Raw genomic sequence first — 22744 nt, forward strand, 5'->3', positions numbered from 1 at the left:
CGATGACATCTCGTTGGCTTAAAAGCCTCCAGGCAGCGTTATTAAGTGCTTCTCAATTAGCCTGAGAGACGGACTGTAATGGCTCCTGCATGCAGCCATCAGGACGCGCACGCCGCCGCGTCTCCAGCGATGAGTCACTCTCGTGTCCAATAAGGCAGCAGCATCGTTCACTTCCCGTTTGGATTCAGAAATGGAAGATTTACTGTAATAAGTGGTGGTAATTATGCCCGAATTCATTGTTGGAAATTAATGCAGTTCCAACATACAGTAAATCATAATAAATACATTTTACCAGAACAAATGAACAATATCGTCTCCCTAACTAATTTCCTTTTATCATCTACTTTACAACTTTGAACCGACCTTTAAATCCATCCACTCGTCCATCTTCTGAACCTGCTGGAGCCAATCCCAGCCAACACTGTCGACAACGAGGCAAAGACAAAGAAACACACACACACACATTCACGCTTTGAGGGCGATTTAAGGTCACGATGTGACTGCAGTGGACGCTGCTTCAAGTCCCACTGATCATCTGACCTCTTGACGTCTTGTGCACATTCATAACTGTAGTACAGCTTATTCTGAGGCTACGCCGTTGAATATTGGACATTTTGGCAGTAAATTCTATTACATATTGCACATTTCAGTTTTTAACTTCTATTTTTTGATGTTGTTGCACTCTTTACTCTCCTCAATTTTCTTAAATCCTTCGCCAACGAAAGTTGGGCCTAGAAGGTTGGGATTCGGTCTGCTTGTATTTATTTATTTTTCTATTTTTTGGTTTATATGTATGAATTTCACCAACTTTTTGCAAAAACTACCCACCCGAATTGCACGAAATCTTCACGGATGATTTGTCATCATCCACGGACCAATCCATTAGAATTTGGGACGTTAAAGAAAAACTGTTTCCGAATACATTTCCCAAAACCGCGAAAAAATGTCCCATACAAAGTGGATGAGAGAGACAGCTCATGGACATCAAAGGAGATCAGCATCTGTCGCCATGGAGACGCTCCCTGCTCAGTGTCTCACACAGTGATGACAGGCTAGTTAGCATTGATATGAGCTAAAGGCTATTGGCGAAGGTTGCGCTCTACCAAGTGCAGCTCTAGTTTTTAATATATTTTTGATGACATATTTTGTCTACATTCTCTATTCTTGATTTTTTAACTGATGTGATACATGGGCAAGTGTCACGAAATTTCAATCCCACCGTGTTTCTTTTCTTTACAGCAGAACCGACAGTGAAGCTCACTTTGACTCGATTGGACCCAACATGCATGGCTTTGTTTAGTGGATGAAACCAGAATATCTGGAGGAAATGTGCAGGGAGAACATGCAGACTCGGACAATTTCAATCCATGGTCTTGCATCCTGATGGGTTAGGGAAGTAACAGCAAAAAATAAATAAAAAAATCAAATTGAGCATTTAACAATTCCAATGAGTAAAAAACACACCGGCGGTCTCCAGCACTCCGCCTGTGCCGCCTCTCCAAGCACCAATAAAAGTAGAACCATCTGAATAAAAAGTATTTCTCCTGCTGTGAAACCGGTGGGCCGACACGTCTGAAGCCTCTCAGCACAAACAAACACATAAACTTCATCTGGAAGGAGCATGTGTCATTAAAGTGTTGCTCGGAGGGGAGTGTCCACATGCTGGGAAGAGTTTGAATTAGTCTGGAAGCAGCTGAAAACTGTGTTAACCGTCACATAATGTGTCTAAAAATACACTTTTCCCCTCCGGGGTGAGGCAGGCGGCTCCCTCATCTTCGATGCCACGTACATGGAGGGTTTTACTTAACAGATAGTTATTTCTAAGCAATTAGACCGTCACCAGAACACGAGATAGCTTCCTCACCAACTACCTTTTACTTCTTTTTTTTTTTTAATCGCTGCAGTGTTTTTTGCACTGCGGCCTTCCTCTGCCCCCCCCCCACCCCCGGTCTTAAATCGTCTCTTCAGGCAGACGCTGGGCACGCGGAAGGTTGTTTTACTGCATTAACCTTAACTCCCTCCAGACTCATAAAACACGCTCACATGTGGTGGAACGACCCACAGCGCCTCGCATGCAACACGCACCCCCGTCCACATGCAGCGGCACATTATGCCGGTGGGAAAAGACGGAAGGTAGCAACTGTTTGGTTCGCGTAAACGCCGTCAACACAAACACGCCAAATGCACGCATGTGCTACAACGGTTTAAACTTTCAGGTATCAAAGTTTGCAAAATGAAAATATTTCTATTGGAGTCTAGATTTTACCAGTCACAAGAACATAATGGTAATTTAAAGTAACAAAAAAAAGTCCCATTTAAACTTGATTTGACCTTGACAGAAATGCAATGTCTGAATAATTTCGAGGAAAAAAACCAATGTATGAATACTCATGTGGCATATACTGTTGAGTGACTCATAAGCCCGTTCCTTTATTTAGCCCAAAACATTCCTGAGATTCACAACACATATTTATGACAACGTAAAGCCACATGACGTCACGTCCAGACTTGCAGGGCCTGGGAGGTCTGCAGCAGCGAGAGTCTGATCGACTGTGTGAACATCCAACCGCATTCTGCACATTTTAATATTTAAAATTAACCTGATGTGCAGGTCGGGGTTATCGTCAGGGGTTCGGGTTAAACTGATGGTTAAGGTTAGGCTAAAGGAATGCATGACAGCATACCGCCAGAGCCGTGTGTGTGTGTGTGTGTGTGTGTGTGTGTGTGTGTGTGTGTGTGTGTGTGTGTGTGTGTGTGTGTGTGTGTGTGTGTGTGTGTGTGTGTGTGTGTGTGTGTGTGTGTGTGTGTGTGTGGTGTTTTACCAACATTGTGGGTACCTAAATCTGTCAGCGCAGTGACATTATGAGGAACTGGTCTGATATATAGACACACACACCAAGTTCCTATGATGTAGAGGGCTGCATTCTGAGGTGACGACACGTTTCAAGGGCAGACTAAGGTTGAGGTTTCGGTTAATGTTGGATTAAAGCCTCAGGTTGAGCTTAGCTCAGTAGTGTTTTCTGGAAATTCTGTTCAGGCAATGTCACGTCCAGTGAAGTGAGCAAAAGACTGACGTTAATGTGTGTTTGTTTGAAAGCATTCAAACTGTGCGGCTGTGCAGGAAGGAACACGCAGACATGACATAAGGTGTTTTTTTGATTTATATTTTAAGAAAGTGTCATGATTAATGACGATGAACCAGGCCAGACAGACGAACGGCAAAGAGCATGTCACTATAGGTTAACGAGAATGAGTGTAGAGCGACTAAGTGTTTCAGGACTTCAGCAAATGTGAACCTCACACCACCAAAATAAAGCAAAATGTATATATACTCCTATATGTCCACCCTCTGGCCATGTATAGAATACTTTTAATATAGACTGAGACCCACAGTGGAAGATTTGAAAAGCTGGATAATATGACTCCTTTAAGACGTGATAAAGAAATGTCACTCACAACACAGCTGCTGGAGTCATGGGTATCTACGGGCTCGTTTACACAACAACGTTTTCCAGTGAAAACGCAAAACTTTCATTGTGTTTTGGGTACTTTCGTTTTGACAGTCACCGTAATAACAATATAACTTGGTGGTCTGTCCACTGTGTTCTCCCAGTGTTAATGTTTAGAGCTCTTTGTTCTCTGCTGCATGTTTGTGCTCTCATTACAGAAACAAACAGCACCCACTAGTGACCGAACATGAAGACGACATCGTTTTCAGCTTTTCTGCAGTTGCTACGGAAACAGACGTTTCCGACGTTGATGGGAAACTTGGACTTGTGACATCAATGCTTTTGTTCTACAGCTAATTAAACGTTGGTAATTTGCCTTAATTATGTTTAAATTACAGGCTCTGGCAATCTGGTTGTCGTCTGAGGGATACGATGCAGGAACGGCCTCAGGGAGCCTCAAAGCCACCCTGGCAGGGGGAGTTTGTAAAAAACACCCAGAATGCAACAGCTACAGGAAAAGTTTTTTGACATTTCATTATATTTTGCACCAGAAGGTTTCATTAAAACTGGCTTTGTTTTGAGATTGTAGTCATTTTCTGAAGTGATAAGATTGTTTTATTGTGAAAATATAGACATTATCATCACGTATACTCTGCGCCACAACAAAGAAAAACTCTAAAGTTTCAATTTAAAGGTTAATATGGCTCTATTGTACCGGTCCGGCCCCATTTAGGATGAAATTGGACCGTATATAACCCCTGAAATGAAATGTGTTCGACTCCCCGATAAACCAGTGAGTGAACAAAAATACCACAACTCATGACAAAATATGTAAAATGCAGGGATTTTTGTCTACCAGGAGAAACTCTCTACATGTTTTCCTAAGTTATAGTAATTAAGGTTGTGGTTAGCACTAAAGTCCCTGGTTTGAATCCAGGAGGAGAAAAGTGTCAAGAGTTGCAGTGAGGTATTGAATCCTTCGCCGTTTCTCACCTGCCTTCGTGTGACACTTTGCTATTCTTCCCCACAAAAAAAAATGTAAACAAGTGTAAAATATGGACATGAAGAGGAGGTCACTCACAGTTCTGTTTGCATTTCTCTGTTATTTTTACAGCCAAGCCACAGCGAAACGGCTCAGAAACACTTTTAAAGAGGCCTTGGAAAAAAAAAAAGGAAAAAGGGAAAAGGGAAAAGCCTGAGCTTCAAAACAGAAAAGATAACACAAAAATCAATCTCGAGCCCAAGAAAACACACAACAATGTAAACAGATCGCAAAAAGTCACTTTAGGGAAAATAAACTGTCCTCTGGAGGCTCCTCCGGGGAAATAGAGACGTGTGGCTCTCATAGGCTGGATCTGATGACCGCACGATCCCGAGGGCCAATCAGACGACGGCATGGGAAACGACATGCGCTAAAACATGCTCATAAATCAATTATCTCCTGACCTGATGATGGCGTGAGAATGGAAATCCCGTTTGGGCTCAGCATGACTTCTCGTGTGTGCGTGTGTGCGTGTGTGCGTGTGTGTGTGTGTGTGTGTGTGTGTGTGTGTGTGTGTGTGTGTGTGTGTGTGTGTGTGTGTGTGTGTGTGTGTGTGTGTGTGACCACCTGTTTGTCCTTGTTATACCTCTACAATTTCAGCTATTTTGTGGAGCGTTCCTGGTGTGATTGCCTGAGGACAGAGAGCGATGGAGGGGGCAGATTGATGGGATGCATGTTCTCTATGTGGAGAGACTTTGGGGAAATACGAGGCATGTGCTCTATGTGAACCTGAGCCGCCCGGTGAAATGTCATTTCTCCTGCTGCACACGGGAAGGATCGCGCACGCACGCATGGATTCATTGTTTTACACACCCAGGGGATAAATTCAATTCAGGCCAATTCAGATCAATTCATCTTTTTTTTTTTTAATATAGCACCAAACACAACAAATCAAATTGAAAGAAAAAAAAAACTAATCCAAGGAGGCAATGATACAGATACCAGCATCAAACATCGATACCAGTACGGATACCAGTGTCCAACACCAATACCAGTACCGATACCAGCATCAAACACCGATACCAGTACTAATACCAGCATCAAACACTAATACCACTACCGATACCAGTATCCGGTATCGGATTTAATACTGCAGGTACACGACAGAGCACGAGCGACGTCCGAGGTCTGAAGATTTTTTTAAATATTTATAAGAATGACAAAAATAAGAGCCTGTACATTATTCTGCCAAAATATCAAGAGGAGAAAGACAATTTATACAAGATCAGCAACTTAATGTTACTCTACCAGAAAAGAAAATCTTCAAAATATACTTTTTTTTTATACCCATAAAAGAACTCACTTCTGCACAGAGAATAAACCAACACACAAAAACAAGACCATCGCCACTGATTTCCACTAAATTCCAACGCGTAGTTTCCTAAATCGTTCACATCAAAGTCGATTTGTTTACGAAGGAATTTGTATCCATCAAACTGTGTTTATGTTTTGCTAACTGACGTCATCTTGGAAAACCCGCAGCAAGGGTTTCTGGGATATCCAAGATGGCGTCACCGCAGCTCAAGTGAAAATATCAACATTTGACTGATTTAGCCGGAAAAAAACTCCAGATTTTCTCAAAGAAAGTCTTTATTAAACGTATTTCCAGTGTGATATAACAAACGGGTATACAAACGGGATTTTGCTTGGAGAATGTTCGGGAGTTTCCGCGACGGTAAGACGTCAACAAACCCGGGGATGCTCGGGGAAATTTAAACGCTGTAAATACGTCAGAAAGGTATTGATGCCGTAATAGAGAAGTACATCAACAACTAGAACCGGCTCCTTCATCTTTAATTTTTCCTGTGTGGATTCTAGTAGAGGAACTTCAATCAGCAGCAAAGTGTGACGAGCAGCGCGACGTCGCTCATTAGCTTATCTGGAGGATTTTACTCCAGGCTACATGCTACATGCTAAAGAGTTCTGGGGCTCACACACCAGTGATGCTACAAGCTACATGCTACATGCTAAAGAGTTCTGGAGCTCACACACCAGTGATGCTACAAGCTACATGCTACATGCTAAAGAGTTTTGAGGCTCACAATGATACACTCATTAACAGTGAGCGACGCACTGCGCTATGCTACTGTCGACTGTGAGGCTGTCGGCGGTGGCGTAGCGTCGACACAGAGGTGGTTTGACGTGACGCATAGCCTTCACATGTGAAGTTTAAATTAGACTTTATGGCATTTAAAAAGTACTCGTATCGGTCCTCAGTAGTGACAAGTAGCTGAAGGTTAGTACTCGTACTTCTGGGTATCGTTGCATCCCTAATTTTTACCTCGCAGATGTTTTCAAGGATCTGCTTTATGAACATTTCATCCTGAAGCAAGAATGCGAACGGAGTGGAGAGAGAATCTGCTCAGTGCGAGCCGAGCCCAGGGCCATCCTTCCTCTCGGGGAGTATTGGCTTACAGATAGCAGCGGTGGTCTTTCTTCCCAGTTTATTTATCGAGGGATTACCCAGTAAAGCCAAGAGAACCTTCCCAGCACCCCCCCCCCCCCACCCTTACCCAGAGCGCACCGCATTGTAGGACGATCCGTCAGTCAACCCCGAGCTTCAGTACGAGCACACAAACACAGCTTTTGTTTGTGCAATGCAGTTTAACTCCAGAAACAATACCATTTATCGGTCTGCCCAAGTGAACGGCCGTTTAACGTCGTGCCATTTGCAACAAATGCATACAAACGTGTTTCCTGAGTTGGATTTGGATGGTCACAGTGGCTGAGAGCAGGGGGCTGTTCTCCAATCTCGTTCTCACACCGAGATTCTGCTGTTACCAGATCCCGACCACAGCAAACACAATATGCACTTATTTATCACCGCTATGAATCACCGAGGTGAACGGCCCCGACGCAAACGGCTCGGGATTATAAACACGTTTAGTTTTTCTTTCTTTTGGCGAGTAGTTTTCAGTATCTTAATTATTCACTCATACTCTGAGAAGTATGTATTTCTAATAAACGTGTAAAAAAAAGTTAATTTTACTCTTGCAAGCCTGAAATTGCCAGTTTCATTTGTTCATATCGATAAAAAGGCTAAAGCGTCTGATGTTTGCATCTTTTTTAACCCTGCTCAGCCTGACAGTTCACCACAGGTCCTCTCGTCTACTGGTACTTATTCTTGAGACGTCAATAAACCTTGAGTACAGGGAGAACGTGCAAACTGCGCAAACGCCTGGAGTGAAATGGACATTTTGAGAGTGGAGGTGAAGCAGCCGTTTTAAAACCCACCATCCCCGGCATGTCAACACTCAATCACACACAGATTTTAGTTCAGGAGCCAGATGGAGCCTGGTTTCACCTCCAGTCTGGTAAAATCGTGCAATAATAACACTTGAATTTAATATCTAAATAGTTTTTCTTTGTTGTGTCACAGATTATACGTGATGAAAATATCTATATTTTCACAAAACCAAAACAATTACCACGGAAAGTAACAAATTAAAATGTGGCTTCATTTTGAGATTGTAAACCGTCTGGTGCAAAATACAGTGAACTGTAAAAAAAAAACCTAGTTGCATTAAGCGTTGTGTCGCTACTCGTAAAAATTTCAAAGATAACATTGATATTTTTACAATTGTGTTGGTAGTTTGGCCAGATTGGAGCCTCTTTTGTGTCGCGGGCCTTTTGTTTGACACCCCTGCTCTAAACCACCGCTACTCCCAACATTCAAATTCTAAATATTCACCAAATATTCCAGAACACAATCCTGCAAGTGGCTATAAAACCTTCACTGCTCTCAAAGACTGACAATAAAAAGTCCTTCTGGATGCAACAAACAGCAACAAGAGGAAAACCGCACCTCAGAATCGTTCAGGATGAACGTCTGAACGCGAGGCATGACAGCAGCGAGCATGCTGGGAAACGGCGAGAGGCCTGATTGTACTCCGTGTATTTATCTGGCAGTGGCTTCACGTGTGGTTTTTCCAACTTCAGGAGAAACTAATTAGAAAAATACAGGCGCTCGTGGAGCGCTGGCACGACAGCGAGAATGCAACAGGCAATTGGTTGAAATACCGGCCGACTCTCTTTTCCATCGTTACTTTGGCAACACGGTTGTTTATTATATTTTCCCCAAAGAAAAGACTGAGCATCAATTATGTTTCAAATGAGGGGGAATTCGGCCATGGAGTAGCATGGTAATTGTGTTTAAACAGACCATTTCCATCCTTAATTGTGACAAATATGAAAGTAGAAAGGGAAAGTCCACTACATGTACGAGACATTTCGAATATATACTGAAACACGATGAGCCAATACATTAGAAACTGCGTTTTGTTTGGGTAGATCTGCCACTGAAAAGACCAAAACAAACAGCAGATTCACAGGAGCTGATGAGAATCTATAATGTCTCTGCAATCACGCAGAAAAAAACCCAGCCGGACAAAAGCCCTTTGTCTGGACTCTGCAGTGCAGAGGAGGAGGCCTGGAGGCCAAGGGAGCCGGCCTGTGGCTGGACGGTTGCCAGTTCAAAACCCAAAAACCATCTGGGGAAAATCTGAGCGGGTTAAGGGATTAATAAATCTCCAGGCCAATGGCTATTCATGAGGAGAAATTTTAGAAGGAATATCGAGAGAATAAAGAGTAAAACTCATATCGGGGGTTTATTGAACGACAATGTTTCAGAGAAGAAAAGTAATAAAGTCAAATCAAAATCAGAAGAACTTCAATTCCAAGACACTGCCATTGAGAGAAATATCTTTTCTTTTCATTAAAGCTCAAATATTCAGTTTGAGTGACAGAAATTGTGCAGAAAGATAATAATACAAAGGTCTGAGCACAGGGTTATATAGAGAGATCTTATTAGCACCGATTAGAAAAGGTTTTTCATTGATGACTTCATCTTCTAATTTAGAAAAACAGGCGATTTGGGATTCAAACTTGTGCGGTGTGACTTTACAGAGAATCAGAGGTGACCGCTCAGCTTTACCAGACTTCAAATTTTATTACAGTTTTTAGCGAAATCGTTAACAAAAGTTGAAGCAACTGATTTTTTTTAATGTTCTGAAATTGTTTATGTGATTTTTGTGTCCGTGCTCCCAACGGTGCCGGACTAGTTACTCATGGAAAAAAAAGGCAGAAAAACAAAATATTTTATTAAAAAAATTAATAAAATAAAATGAAATAAATAAATAAAAAATAAAAAAAATGTATTAAATAAAATTTAATAAAATAAAATGACATTAAATTAGATTAAATTAAATGACATTTAAATAAAACTAATAATAATCCTTACGGTTTCAATATGCACTGGGACCATATTGATAATAATTAAACAGCCAGCGAGGATAGTAATCTTTACGCCTTGCCATTAAGGCAGCACGAGAATAAATCAGCAGTTTCGCAGGTAAAAGGGAGGAAGACGCTTTTAAGGACATTTAACCCAGAAATGAACTTGAATCACGTTGTTAAAGCAATTCTGCAGCAAAGTCCAGTTCTAGGTCTGTTTAACATCGTTTGACATTAAGTTAAACTGACTGAGGTTGAACTCGTCTGATAACTGATGATAACCGTGACGGACGTCCAGATTGTTTACATTGGCTCTGCTCCTCCTTTCACTTCCATCGCCTTCTGTCGTTATCAATCACACCGTGTGCATCCTTTTCCCGTTTCCGTCACTTCTGCCCTCCCCACCACTTTCCCTCTTTAATCCCACTGATGTCAGCGCTAATTAAAGAGAGATGCAGTCGCTCGTTCATCACGGGAAAACGTCCTTCAGATTCCAATAAAGGAAAGAGCTCCACGTCGATTAAATCACTCACTCAAAAACCGAGATGTTCTTGATGTAAATATGAGAGTTATGGTGAAGTTTCTTCGTGAATACTCTTTCAGGGACACAAAGTCGTCCCGCTGGATCTGAGCTGTGGTCTGGGCGGAGAAACACCCATAGAGGAAGGTGAAGCGAGTTCATCTTGTCTGCAATATGAAGACACGAGAAAGGAAAATAAGCCTGCGAGTCAGTAAAGTTTGGAGGTGTCCATTTGAAGCCCTCCACTGAAGCAGCAGTTACCGCTGAAACCCTAACACAGATGCATTTGTGTTAACTCCACAGCAGCTGCTGCCCTGATCAAGCAAGACAGCGTCGTGTTCAATCTGGGGATGTTTCTGTTTTGGGATATTGACATGGAAACTTGAATATTGTACTTTTTACTCTGTACTTTCTTTTTTTCTTGCCATCAGTGTGAAACAGACATCAGGCTGTGGAGATTACATAATATGGGGGGATCGTTCACACAATTTCCTCATTTTATGTCTTCATCAATCCAGATTGTGTGTCACTGGGGAAAAAAAAAATAAAAAAATCACTCAGGAAAATTGCTTTGGGTTCATGGCTGGGTACAGTACTGAGTACTGCAGTACTGCACATTCTCTGTGTGGACACTTATCCTCACTTTCACACAGTGTGGGTTCTGTAAGTGCTGCTTTATGGGTGTGGGCTCGGCTTTGAGGCTAGTTTGATATCAACTAGCTTGTATGGCAGCGTCACTCATACCTCAGCTCGGCTCTCCGAGTTGTATTGTGTCGCTACTATGAAAGATATTTGTTTAAAAATCTGTTTTCTTTGACATTTTTACAATTTGCTCGTCGGTTTGGCTGGATTGGAGCCTCTCTGCGGGATGATTCTGGCCTCCAGGCTTTATGTTTGACACCGCTGATCTCTATAGATTAGATTAGATTATCTATTTGTCACGTATCCAGCCACGAGGCTCCATTTAAATAAAAAAATAAAGTCGAACTAGGCAAAGATGTAGAATACAAAAGAGAAACACAAGCCATATAAAAAAAAAATAAAGAACCTTTTCCGGACATTTCACTGTATTTTGCAGAGGGTTTCATTGAAATTGGCTTTTTGTTGAGATTGCAGTCATTTTCAGTACTAATTGTTTTGCTCTTTCATCACGTATACTCTGCGCCACAACCATGAAAGAAGCTTTAAGGTTTAAATGTAAAGATCAGCATGGCTCTATTTTACCAGTCCGGTCCGGTCCACTCGGGATGGAACTGGATCGTCTCTGGTCCTCTGAACTAAAATCATTTGACATCACCGATCTAGATCACCATTTAATGCCGTAGCAGTATTTCAATATTTTCTGATACTTGTCGTTGCGAGGAAAAGAACCAAATCAGCGAAGCGTTGCGAGGCACAGGGGGGCGGGGTTAATGTGCGAGGGTGACGGAGGAGAAAATCCGCCGCAGCCTCCGTCATTAGCTAATGGACTGCTGAGTAAGTCGGCGGCCTGGAGGGTTGGACCGGCTGCCAAAGGCGCACGCAGCTCAGAACGATGAATTAAGCATATCAATTGGCCGAGAGTGCAGTTTGCTGCCGTCCTGCCTGAAGTAACGGATGCAGGAAAATCCGTACGGATTCCGTGTGTGTGTGTGGAACGAATAAAGACCTCAGGTCTGAGCCGAAGACGGTCTAATGTGAGGCGACCTTCAGGTTCTACATTTCCAACCATTAATCAAAGCTTTGATTATGATGAAACGTGATCATGTCAATATGAATAACACATTTTACTTCTTCCTCCCACTTTTATTTCTATGCGTAAGTACAGTGTGTATGTATAGATCGGTGTGTGTACATTGGGTATAGGTTTATATATCTTGTGTATACGTATATTCAGAAAATAGATTTATATAGATTCACATAAAAGGGGTTTATATATGTGTATATTTGTGTATATGTATGCCTGGGCATATCAAATTTGTAAGTCTACATATGTGTGTGTGTGTACACTGGGTATAGATTATATTTTGTATATGCATAGATGATTTATGAAGTGTGTGTGTGTATAGACATTAATTCATACTTTCTTCTTTTTGTATACATCTGTATGTTTTGACATGCAAATTAACTTTTCTTTTCCTCAACGAGCGAACAGCAATTTGTTGCCAATTAAACCAAGTAATTGAATTACTTGCATGTACATAAAAACGTGCATTTGTTACTAATTCAAGCTCATTTCTCGACTCTGATCAGAAATCGCCTTATTAAAACATCTAAATATGAACTTTTCTTGTGCTTGAGGTCTACAGCTACGCCTGGATTACAGAGAAATTGAACAACTGTGAAGGAAATGTTGATATTTACACTTTTCCAGAGCCACAAATGGCTGTAATGTATAGTACTGAAAGGTAACTGGAGTAACTCTTCTTCTGCAGCATGTATCCAGCCATACTTCATATTACCAATAACATTGACAAATCCTCAGCTGAAAGCTTGAATAATAACGTTTGTTTTCACACCAATAATGTTCCCCTCATTTCTCTCCGTGGTCTCCAGTAAAAAGGAAAAACTGCTTTTCGAACAGTCGCCCGATGCCGCCTATTGAGGTGCCGCCGTGGTAAATGGAAACCTCCCAATCATCCCACTGGCCCCTGTTTCCATTATCTACAGTCCCAGGCTGCTATTATCATTCCTCCAGAAGACTGTAATGAGAAGGTGGGGTAAAACCAACAAGCGGATAAGGTAGACCTGCGAATAAGCCGCCCTAATCTCCACCACTTTCATTATTCGCTCATGAAGCGTACGGCGAGGAACGCACCGGGAAGAAATGCTGCCGCGCGTCGATGAACGACCCGACGCTGTTCATCTTTACCAAGTATATAAAGTTTCCCTGCAGGTCAAATGAACCGGATCATTTTTACGAGCGGCTCAATAAACAGCAGCTTCATGTCGAATTCAACACAGCAGCATTGAGAAGGAACCTCGGGTCCGTTTGCACTGGGGCCCCGACACCAGCAGCCACTTTCACTGGATATTTTCCCAATTTTCTCCTAATTGTGTCTACTCAACATAATCCAGCCCCCCGGGCTCGCCCAATATCCACAACCGCTTCCTCTTAACCCTTCACGCTTCATCTCAGCGGGAACAGGAATGTGTCAAAACACCGGCGAGGCTCCTCGCAGACCCACAAAAGTGATATTAGTATGCATTTACAGTATATGTGTTGTGACCCATTTGACACCCGATGACGTAGAGCAGCGCATAGTGGAGAGTCTGTGTAGAGAGAGAGAGAGAGAGAGAGAGAGAGAGAGAGAGAGAGAGAGACCACAAAATGGTTTGGGATAACGTCCCAGTAAAAACCCAAAAAAAAAAACCCCCACACACACAGTCACAATAATTCCTTTAATAACAACTCTACATTATACTGTGACTGAGTTACGCCTTTGAGCTGAAGCACATTTTGCAGTTTTCTCTGCAGTAACGTAACTAAAACATTAGTTAAAGGTCGGGGGCCAATATGGACGTACGAGGTTAAAGGTCGTAAACATGACCCCATTATTGTGTAAGAGGAGACTCGACGGTCTTTCCATTGTAGCGTGACAAAAATGACATTTAACAAGGACTCGGGTTTCGATGGTAACTTAGAAATACTGCAGTGTTTTACTGTACGAGTCTGTGGCCCGCGAAAATGTTTTCAAGTGAAAACGGAAAAGTTTTGTTGTGTTTTGAGGGTTTGTTTGAGAGCCAATGAAAACACAACTATTTAAAAACGCTAGACGTCGCCGTGTTGTTGGCGGAAACGCTGGTACTGCGCATGCATACACACCGTCGTGGTAATTAATTGTTCTGCACATGCTCAGTAGACGGACAATAAGAACAATGGAGAACGAGAACAGGAGCAGGAAGAGGAAGAAGAAGGAAGAAAGAAGAACAAGAACAAAAAAACTACAGCACCCCCTAGTGGTCCAACATGCTAAAATACATCATTTTCAGCTTTTATCATCGTTTTCAGAACATTGAAGTTGAAACAGAAAACTTCTGAAAAGGAAACACAAACGATGCATTGTCACTTGAATCGTGTTCCGGTCTGCAGAAGAATCAACTCGGTCTGAGTGGATCTTTGTAAACATGTGAGAACACAGAAAAATCGGCGCCACAAACGCCCGACTCGGAGTCACTTCCCTTTTTTTTTATTTTGTCCTAGACCTTCTTTTTCCCCCATCTGGCTGGGTGTAGTTTGTATGGCCTAGCTGGAACTCTTTCAATTCTCTCCCACTTGTCCAAACGCTGGGCTCCCTGCTCCGGCCTGCCTGCCACCCAATGAATACCAAGCAGCGCACACACACACACACACACACACACACACACACACACACACACACACACACACACACACACACACACACACACACACACACACACACACACACACACACACACACACACACACACACACACACACACACACACACACACACACACACACACACACACACACACACACACACACACACACACACACACACACACACACACACACACACACACACACACACGAAGGGCGGTTGCCAGGCTTAAACACTGACCTAATACAACTATGCAGAGAGAAACCCAGCTTGTATTTTGTGTGTGTGTGTGTGTGTGTGTGTGTGTGTGTGTGTGTGTGTGTGTGTGTGTGTGTGTGTGTGTGTGGTCAGTGGTTATCCACTTGGTGTGTGACTTTTATGCTAATGCCCAATATATAACCCTTCAGATTAAGACTGTCGCACTACATCAACGATAATTGTGGTACAAAGTTACAAAGAATTTAAAGGAGTCATATTCTGCAGCTGTTCAACTCCTCCTCTTGGTCTCGTTGGTCCAGAAATGTTTTGTTCAATGTTTATTGATTTTCCTCCATTTGAATATTGGATCATAGGAGCTGCATTCAGAATCTGCTGTGTCTGTGTGAGCTGGACTGGCTCCGCCCACACATGCCCATCTTGGGAAGAGGAGGAAGTACTTCCTCTCGTGGTGCCATGTGCCAGAGCAGAACAGCCTAATTGTGGGAGGAGTCAAAGGGAGGGCCTACCTTGATTAGGATTGGCTAAACCCCCGATGACACTTTATAGGGTTTGATTTCTGATTGGCTGGTTGGAGCAACACACTTTTTAAAACCTGAAACAAGCCAGGGAGAGAGAGGACAGACTGTCTTCACTTCTGGGACGTCAGTCCAGGTATGGGGACGATTAGTACTGCTGGAGAACCTTTAGAAAGTGAATTTTGAATAATTGAGCCCTTTCACTAAATTGTGTAACGTTAAACAATCCAGTGTGACTTGAACACAATCTGTGCAGAACACTTCTTGAACGGCTGTTTCTTATTCGCCGTTATGTCTTCTCTTTCCACTGTTGGTATCTGACTCACATCTTAGCGAGGCTCCCAGGTTACTACTACAAACATGTCAGGAGTGGCTGACGGTTGCAAAAAAAACCAACTTCAACACTAAGGTCACTTCCTGTTTTTAAAACCTCTCTGAGTTAAAAGCCAAAGACAAAAAGTGTGTTTTCAGTCTGAGAGATTGACTTTTATTGTTTTTAATGTTTTTAGTTGTTTTTATTAGTCTACATTGTTTTTATTCTGTGTTGTTAATTTTATATATATATATATATTTATTTTTTAATCTGCTCCTGTCTGTGTACAGCACTTTGGCCAACTGTGTTATTTCAACTATTTAAAAAGTGTCTACTGGTCATGTGCACCATGGCAGTGATAAGTGGTAGTTCTGCACATGCTCAGTAGAGACAATCAGAACAAAGTTTCCTCCGTGGTGTCATGACTCCCAGCAGATAGTCTCCTGGGACTTGGTAGTTTTATTTTGACAGTCACCATAACAACAATCGAACTTGGTGGTCTGTTCAGTAGCATGTCGGTGTTCTCCTATCGTTAATGTTTAGAGCTCATTGTTCTCTGCTGTGTGTGTGTGGGTGTGGCTTCATTATAAAAACAAACAGCACCCACTAGTTCCAACATAATTTAACGTTGCCGTGTAAACTTTTCTGAGACGAAATGCAAAAAACCGAGGCGCTTTCACTTGTGGCGTTGTCGTGTAAAAGCTTCAAGAACCAAAAGTAACAGAAACATTAACATGTCAGTGAAGCCGAGGCAGTTCCTCCAGCAGCCAACAGGAAACCGTCACTTCTGACTGTCTTCAGCTCACAGAGCCGGAATCAACTGACTCCTCCTCCTGAGTAAACCTGGCTATCAAACTATTTAGTCCTCCGTCGTTTCTCTCCTCCACCGCAGTGGCCCGCTAATCTGAGACGATGGCTCATCGGGGGAATGCAGCTGCGCATTAAGTCGAGCACCGCTTCCACGTTGAAACTGGATCCGCCGTGAGGGTGCTCTCCGTAAAGGTGTCAAACCCATTGGTGAATGTGGTTCTAGTGAGGATCGTCTGTGTAAAGTGTCCTTATTGGAGATGAACGAGGACAAGAAGAACCTACAGCTGCTCTCAGTCGACGTCGTAACGACACGGCGTCCAAGAGCCTCCCACTCACGGTGAGGGGGGAATCACTTCTGAGTGCTCTTGCACATTAATAACGGTGAATGGATCTTGACAGAGCTTCAGCAGAGACTTGAGTTATGCGCCTCTTGATGATGTATATAAATCTCTGCCGTCACCATTTGCTCCTCAGTGTGTGACTCACACAACCTCACACCCACATGAATGCCTGCAACTTCCAGGCAAAGGATTTGAATGTGAGAATAAGCATTATGTGGACTGTTCCGACGTGGAAATGCACGGCATGCCAGTTAATGGTGTATTGTTGCCTGCCCTGTCACGATATGGGTTAAGGTTAAGGTTAGGGTTAGGGTAACCCCTAACCCGTTGCATGACATTTAACAAAAACTGCTATCCAGCGTGTCTGCTGGGTTAAAAGCACGACATAGACACTAAATGGTGTGTCATTGCATGGTGTTTTAATCTCATCATTATTTCTATTTTGGGGAATAGCGTTTTTGTTTATGTACAAATATATACATAATCATTCTGCACAGGAAGCGATTATTTGAGGCTAACTAAGAAAAAACAGTTGTTTCAGTGCGGTACATGTACTCAAAGCATTTCATTGCACATTATGTATATGTGTTATGTATAATTGTTGTTTGTGATAAAGGACTTAACTATTCATTGCTGCCTGCGAGGCTAATTATATCCTAGTTAAATCCTAGTGGAATGCGCATTTTGTAATAATAATTTGTGTTTCAGATTTACAAATTAAGTACCAAATAAGTTTCATGGACCTTAGAATCCTGTGTAATGGAACTGTTGAAATGTTTAGCTGCATAGTGTGGTATAATCTGGCAGGACAAGATACGCATGTTGTATTTTTACATGTTGTGATGAAAATGACCACGAGTGTAGTAAATAAATCTTCTGGACAATCAGAACAATGTTTCCTCCAGAATTATTAAAAAAAAAAGAATTATTTTGACAGTCATCATCATAACAATCCAACTTGGTCGTCTGTCCACTAGAATGTCTGAATGTTTTCTCCCATTGTTAATGTTTATAGTGGATTATTCGCTACATGGATGTGTGTGTAGTTTCATTACCCAAAAAAATAGCAGCACCCACTAGTGGCCCAACATGAACACTACACTGTTTTCAGTGTTTCTGCTGTTTCCATGTAAACAGACATCGTTTTCAAAAAATTGCAGTGTAAACACAAAACCTTTCTGAGACAAACACAAAAAAAACAATGCATTTTCAAGTGTTGGTATAAACTGTCACCTCCAAATAGTCTTTGCTGAGTTTTTGGTAAATTAATATAACAAAAATACAGAATAAAGTCAATACGAAGGTTTGGGAGTGTGTGTCTTGAAAAGTACTAACCATAATAGTTCCTATGAACACAAGAGTCTAAATCCAAGATAAACTGTTAAAAAGAAAAACAATTTTCACTGTGGCTCTAATTACAACTGTCTGGCCGTTTTTCACTGAACTGTCACCACGTTGGGAACGATATTATCTTTATAAACCACATACTGTATAACATGATGCATGTTCGTAGCTAAGAGACCGAATGGCCACACAATTAATATTTGATCCACTTTTCAAAGTTTCATCGTCTTGAAGTAATACTGTGCTGCAGTCAGAAGTTAAATAACAGCCTGCAGCTCTGTGAAGAAAACTCAAGGTTTTTCTGTGTAAATATTGTTTTTCTCTGAAAGGTTTCGACATTGCACAAACATTAATGCAGTATGTAGAGTTCATGTGGAAAAAGCAGCCCATAACCCACAAGCAGCCTGTGAAGGCGCTCCAATCAATACACTCAGCAGTGCCAAGGTTTATGTGTAAAACAACAATGCTGAACAAAACCCGGGGTTTGGGGAGTTTTGCATGTGTCATTAAAGTGGTGTGATTGATGTTCCACCGGAGCGTACTCACCGTGGCGGTAATGAGCGGACCGTGGAGCTGAGCGTAGAGCAGGGCCTCGTTAACGTGTCCCCGGACCCCCAGCAGAGCGAGCTCCAGGCTGTGATGTCCCGCCATGGCGTGGGTCAGCTGCTCCAGCAGGCCGGTGTACCTCCTCCAGGGCTGATCCAGCTCCGACACGCTGGCCAGACAGCCTCGCATCACGTTCAGGCAGTAGCCCACGCAGGGCTTGATGAGCGTCAGGCCCCGGCAGTGGGAGCAGTACACCATCCTCACCAGGCCCTTCACACACTCTTTGCTCAGACCGGCGTGTTCGGTGGCGTTCATGACCTCCAGACCTTCCTCCAGGGCCAGACCCAGCTGCCGCCCGGCCCCCAGCGCCCCGGAGAGCTCCTGCGCCATGACGGCCGGGTGAGGCCCGAAGGGGTTGACGTCCTGCCGGATCATGCGGAGGCAGTCGGTCATTTCACTGCTCGCCATCATGCCGCCCTCCATGCCCGGGTTGATGAGGCGCGTGTAGACAAGCGGGAAGACGTTGTTGAAGAAGTGGTGGACTGACGCCTCCACGGAGACGTTCGCCCCGCGGAGGTAGAGGGAGAGGGAGGAGAAGAGCTGGTTGACGTGGGGCAGGGCCTGGCGGGACAGCGACGAGTACGTTCCCTCCAACAGGGAACTCAGGTGGCCTTGGGAGAACGACAGGAGGTACTGGAACATGTCTGGAAACAAGAAACCAGAGAGAGAGAGAGAGACAAAGGAGAGGAATCTTTATTTCATCCATGAATAAATCATAAAAGACGTGATCTGCAAGTTTTCCCTGAAACCAGAAAACACACACCCGAAGCCTGGCGTTGAACCAGGTGCGCTTGGCTGGTGTGTATCGGTGAGTCGGGCTGATGGATGCGGTTGGATATCATCATGTATGAAGTCATTACCACAGTGAGCATATCTTAAGGTGGCTGTCTCTGCTCGTCTGCACACAGATGAGACAACGAGAGCGTGTTGATAACCACAATCAGTTTGGCCCGTCTGAGGAGATGACGGCATCGTCCAGATCAGCGCGACTTCTCAAGTGATCGAGCGAAGCCGTATCAGATGTCCAGAGGGAAGGAAGAAACTTTTTCTTTTTTAAGGACAGAGAAACTGATGTAGGCCATCGTTCGAGCAAAAACTCATTTCAGAAAAGTTTCCACGGTAACGACTGAAGCAATGAAAATTATGTAGTGAGCATGTTTGGCCACAAGTTGGCACTGTTGGTAGTTTCTGTAATGAAACCACACACACACATGCAGCAGAGAACAATATGCTATAAAACATTAACAATGGGAGAACACGGACATTCTAGTGACTAGTGACTGTCAAAATAAAAGCACTTAGAACAATGTGGTGTCATGACTCCCAGTCCATGCTCTCCTGGGACTGACTGTCCAGCTAGTGAGCGTGTGCAGAACAACTAGTTACTACGGTCGTGGTGATGACCAGTCGCAGTCCGTCTACATGGAGACGGAGCACAAGCGTTTCCAGAAAGTGACGTTTTGACCCGTTTACACAGAGACTGATTCGGAGCGTTTTCAAACAGTAGTTTTTATTTTTTTATCTATTAAAAGGACAACTCACTGAATCAATCATCAAAAGTATAATAGTAGTAAAGTTGCAGAGGCAATAGAAATAGATGTCGTTACCATCATGAGCTTGTTCATTCTGTTGAAATAAAACCAGTGACTTCGAGCACCATTGTCATGTAAACAAACAACCAAAACTCAACGGAAGTTTTGCATTTTCACTTGCAATCACTGAAACACTTAATTTTTATCCAAACACGTCATGAATATTAAAATCACAATCACGAATGTGTCATACAGACGACAACTTTAGCCTGAGATGTCAAACACATTTTAGTTGAGGGGCCACATACAGTCCAGTTTCACCTTGACCGGTCAAATAGTGACATGATGACCTTCACATTTAAAATGTACGCTTTTTATTTGTTGAAAATGTTGATATTTTCACCAAAAAAAAAACTATTACTACTTAAAATGACTATAATCTAAACATAAAGTCGATTTTAATGAAACCTTCTGGTGTAAAACCCAGTGATCTTCTCTCGCTGTTGCATTCTGGGTGTTTTTAGAAACGCCCCCGAGGTGATTTAGGTCATCACCTCTGATGTGAAACCATCTTATTATCTTATTCCCTGTCTTCTACATCACCCTCTCACAGAACCTCTGTGTCTGTACACACGTTGGTGTTGATATTGAAGTGGAGCGGTTTGTGTGTGCAACACTTCTCTGGGGTGTGATGTCAGCTTGAAAGCATGACGGGACATGAAGGAGCAGCGGCAACTGCAGGAAAAGCTGCGACAGAAGGACGAGGGCGCGCACTCACTCACACACACACACACACACAGGACAGTGACAGCATATTCAACAGCCGTGCTCGTGTACGGTGGACGTACACCGCAGTTATAATATCAACACTTTCAAATTCATTCATGACAGTGTGTCCTTCCCGTAATGAATCTATTTCGGTCCAGAGGTTGTGTGTCTTCTTGTGTTTACTTGTGCGTGTCCGGCCCCTCCCTGCTCACAGACAGAAGGATAACAACAGCCATGCTCCCTTCAACAGCTGCACTAATATGAGCGCTTGTCTCCGACACATGGGGACTCCCCACCAGTGCCTAAAAGGCCCAATGAGCCGCCGTCAGAGTCGCTCCCGCGAACACTTCCAAGCTAAAGAACGGGTTTGAAAAGGAGAACTGAAACAGACAGGCATGGAAAGTAATGGTCTGTTTGGGATTATATTCATCGAGCCACGGGTGACATGTAGTCTGACAGCAGGTCAAAAGTTTCTCTGAGATCTCCAGGGATGTCAAACAAGCCACAGACGAGGAAAAAAAAGATGCTCCAGAGGAAAAGACAGTAAAGCACGAAGCATTAGAAGTTGCAGAGATGCGGTTCTGGTCCCGTCCGCAGTCCGTAAAGAACCTGGAGCTGCAGGACCGGTACCAGTGGGAGGTCTCTCTGCTCGGCTGCCAGCGACGGCTCAATACCCGCAGGACGTTTACGCCACAAGATGTAACCACAGGCTTGGGTTACACAGCATTACATAATGTTATTATAAAATTATCATGCTCAGAAATACCATGGGTTAATCTTTCTCTCTGTGAGACAGAGCGTCTCGTGTACACATCGAGCTCTCTGAAGCCCTTCCTGAAGTCTTCTCATCTTCTCCTTCTCAACGGTCTCATAATAGGATCCAAACCTTGCTGAGGGTTTATGACAGGATCACTGAATCTTTAAGACATTCCGTACTTGTTAAAAAAGCTTGTTTCCATTTGCCAAGAGAGTGACAGAGCGAGAGAGAGAGAACATGAAAGGAGAAAAAGGGAAGAGAGTGGGAGACTGCCAGGAAGAAAAAAAAATGGAATCGAAAGAAGCAACTGAACTTTTTAACAAGGAAAAACAACTACTGTACAAGTCGACTCCACCTTGAGAACATGCTCTGACATCTGGATTCATTTGGCCCCCGGGCCCAGAGCACTTCCCTGTCTCTCCGTAGCTATTACTGCAAACACGGCCTACTCTCAATATATAGAAGTAGGACAAGAGTCCAGCTTTCCTCCTCCCAACTCGCTGCGTCTCTCGCTAACAAGAGACGAGAGGGGATGACGTGCGTCTGTCTGAAAGAGAGGAATGAGGTGCCGCACATTCATAATTTGTTCCGACTCAGAAAACCTCCATTCATGTCTTTGAGGTTGAAAATCTGAATAGCCTGTTTAAACAAGCCGCAACTGATTGAGTCAACTGGTCAAGACCGAGCTGAGAAGTGATTCTTCCTCTGAACAAGCAAACAGAAGTCGTAACGTCGACTTACTCTTCTATTGTCCAACAACAAACCCGCAGGCAGGAAACATAAAGCTAGAATCTCAGTGCAGATCTGCCATGAAGACACATTTCAAATAGATTCACTATGGCCTTTCAGTCATTTATAAGTATTCTCTTTTCCAACATCCCTGTTATGCTCGCAAAAGGACGGTGACCATCGTATATCAGAATAGTCACTGAACACATCAAAAGAACGATGAAAACAATATGACATCAACA

At 43.1% G+C, this 22744-nt stretch overlaps 1 protein-coding gene across 2 annotated transcripts in view; it reads right to left on the bottom strand.

The window, feature by feature from the left end:
• Nucleotides 1-22744, bottom strand: part of LOC308114414 (glypican-5-like) — a 130616-nt gene that overhangs the window by 79879 nt on the left and 27993 nt on the right. For both annotated transcript variants that reach the window (XM_080471283.1, XM_080471282.1), the window contains exon 3: nucleotides 18657-19360. In XM_080471283.1, the coding sequence (XP_080327409.1) occupies nucleotides 18657-19360 (704 nt within the window). The remainder of the gene's footprint in view (nucleotides 1-18656; nucleotides 19361-22744) is intronic.

This window comes from Lipophrys pholis (genome assembly GCF_963383615.2).
Source record: "Lipophrys pholis genome assembly, chromosome: 1".
NCBI classification, from domain to species: domain Eukaryota; kingdom Metazoa; phylum Chordata; class Actinopteri; order Blenniiformes; family Blenniidae; genus Lipophrys; species Lipophrys pholis.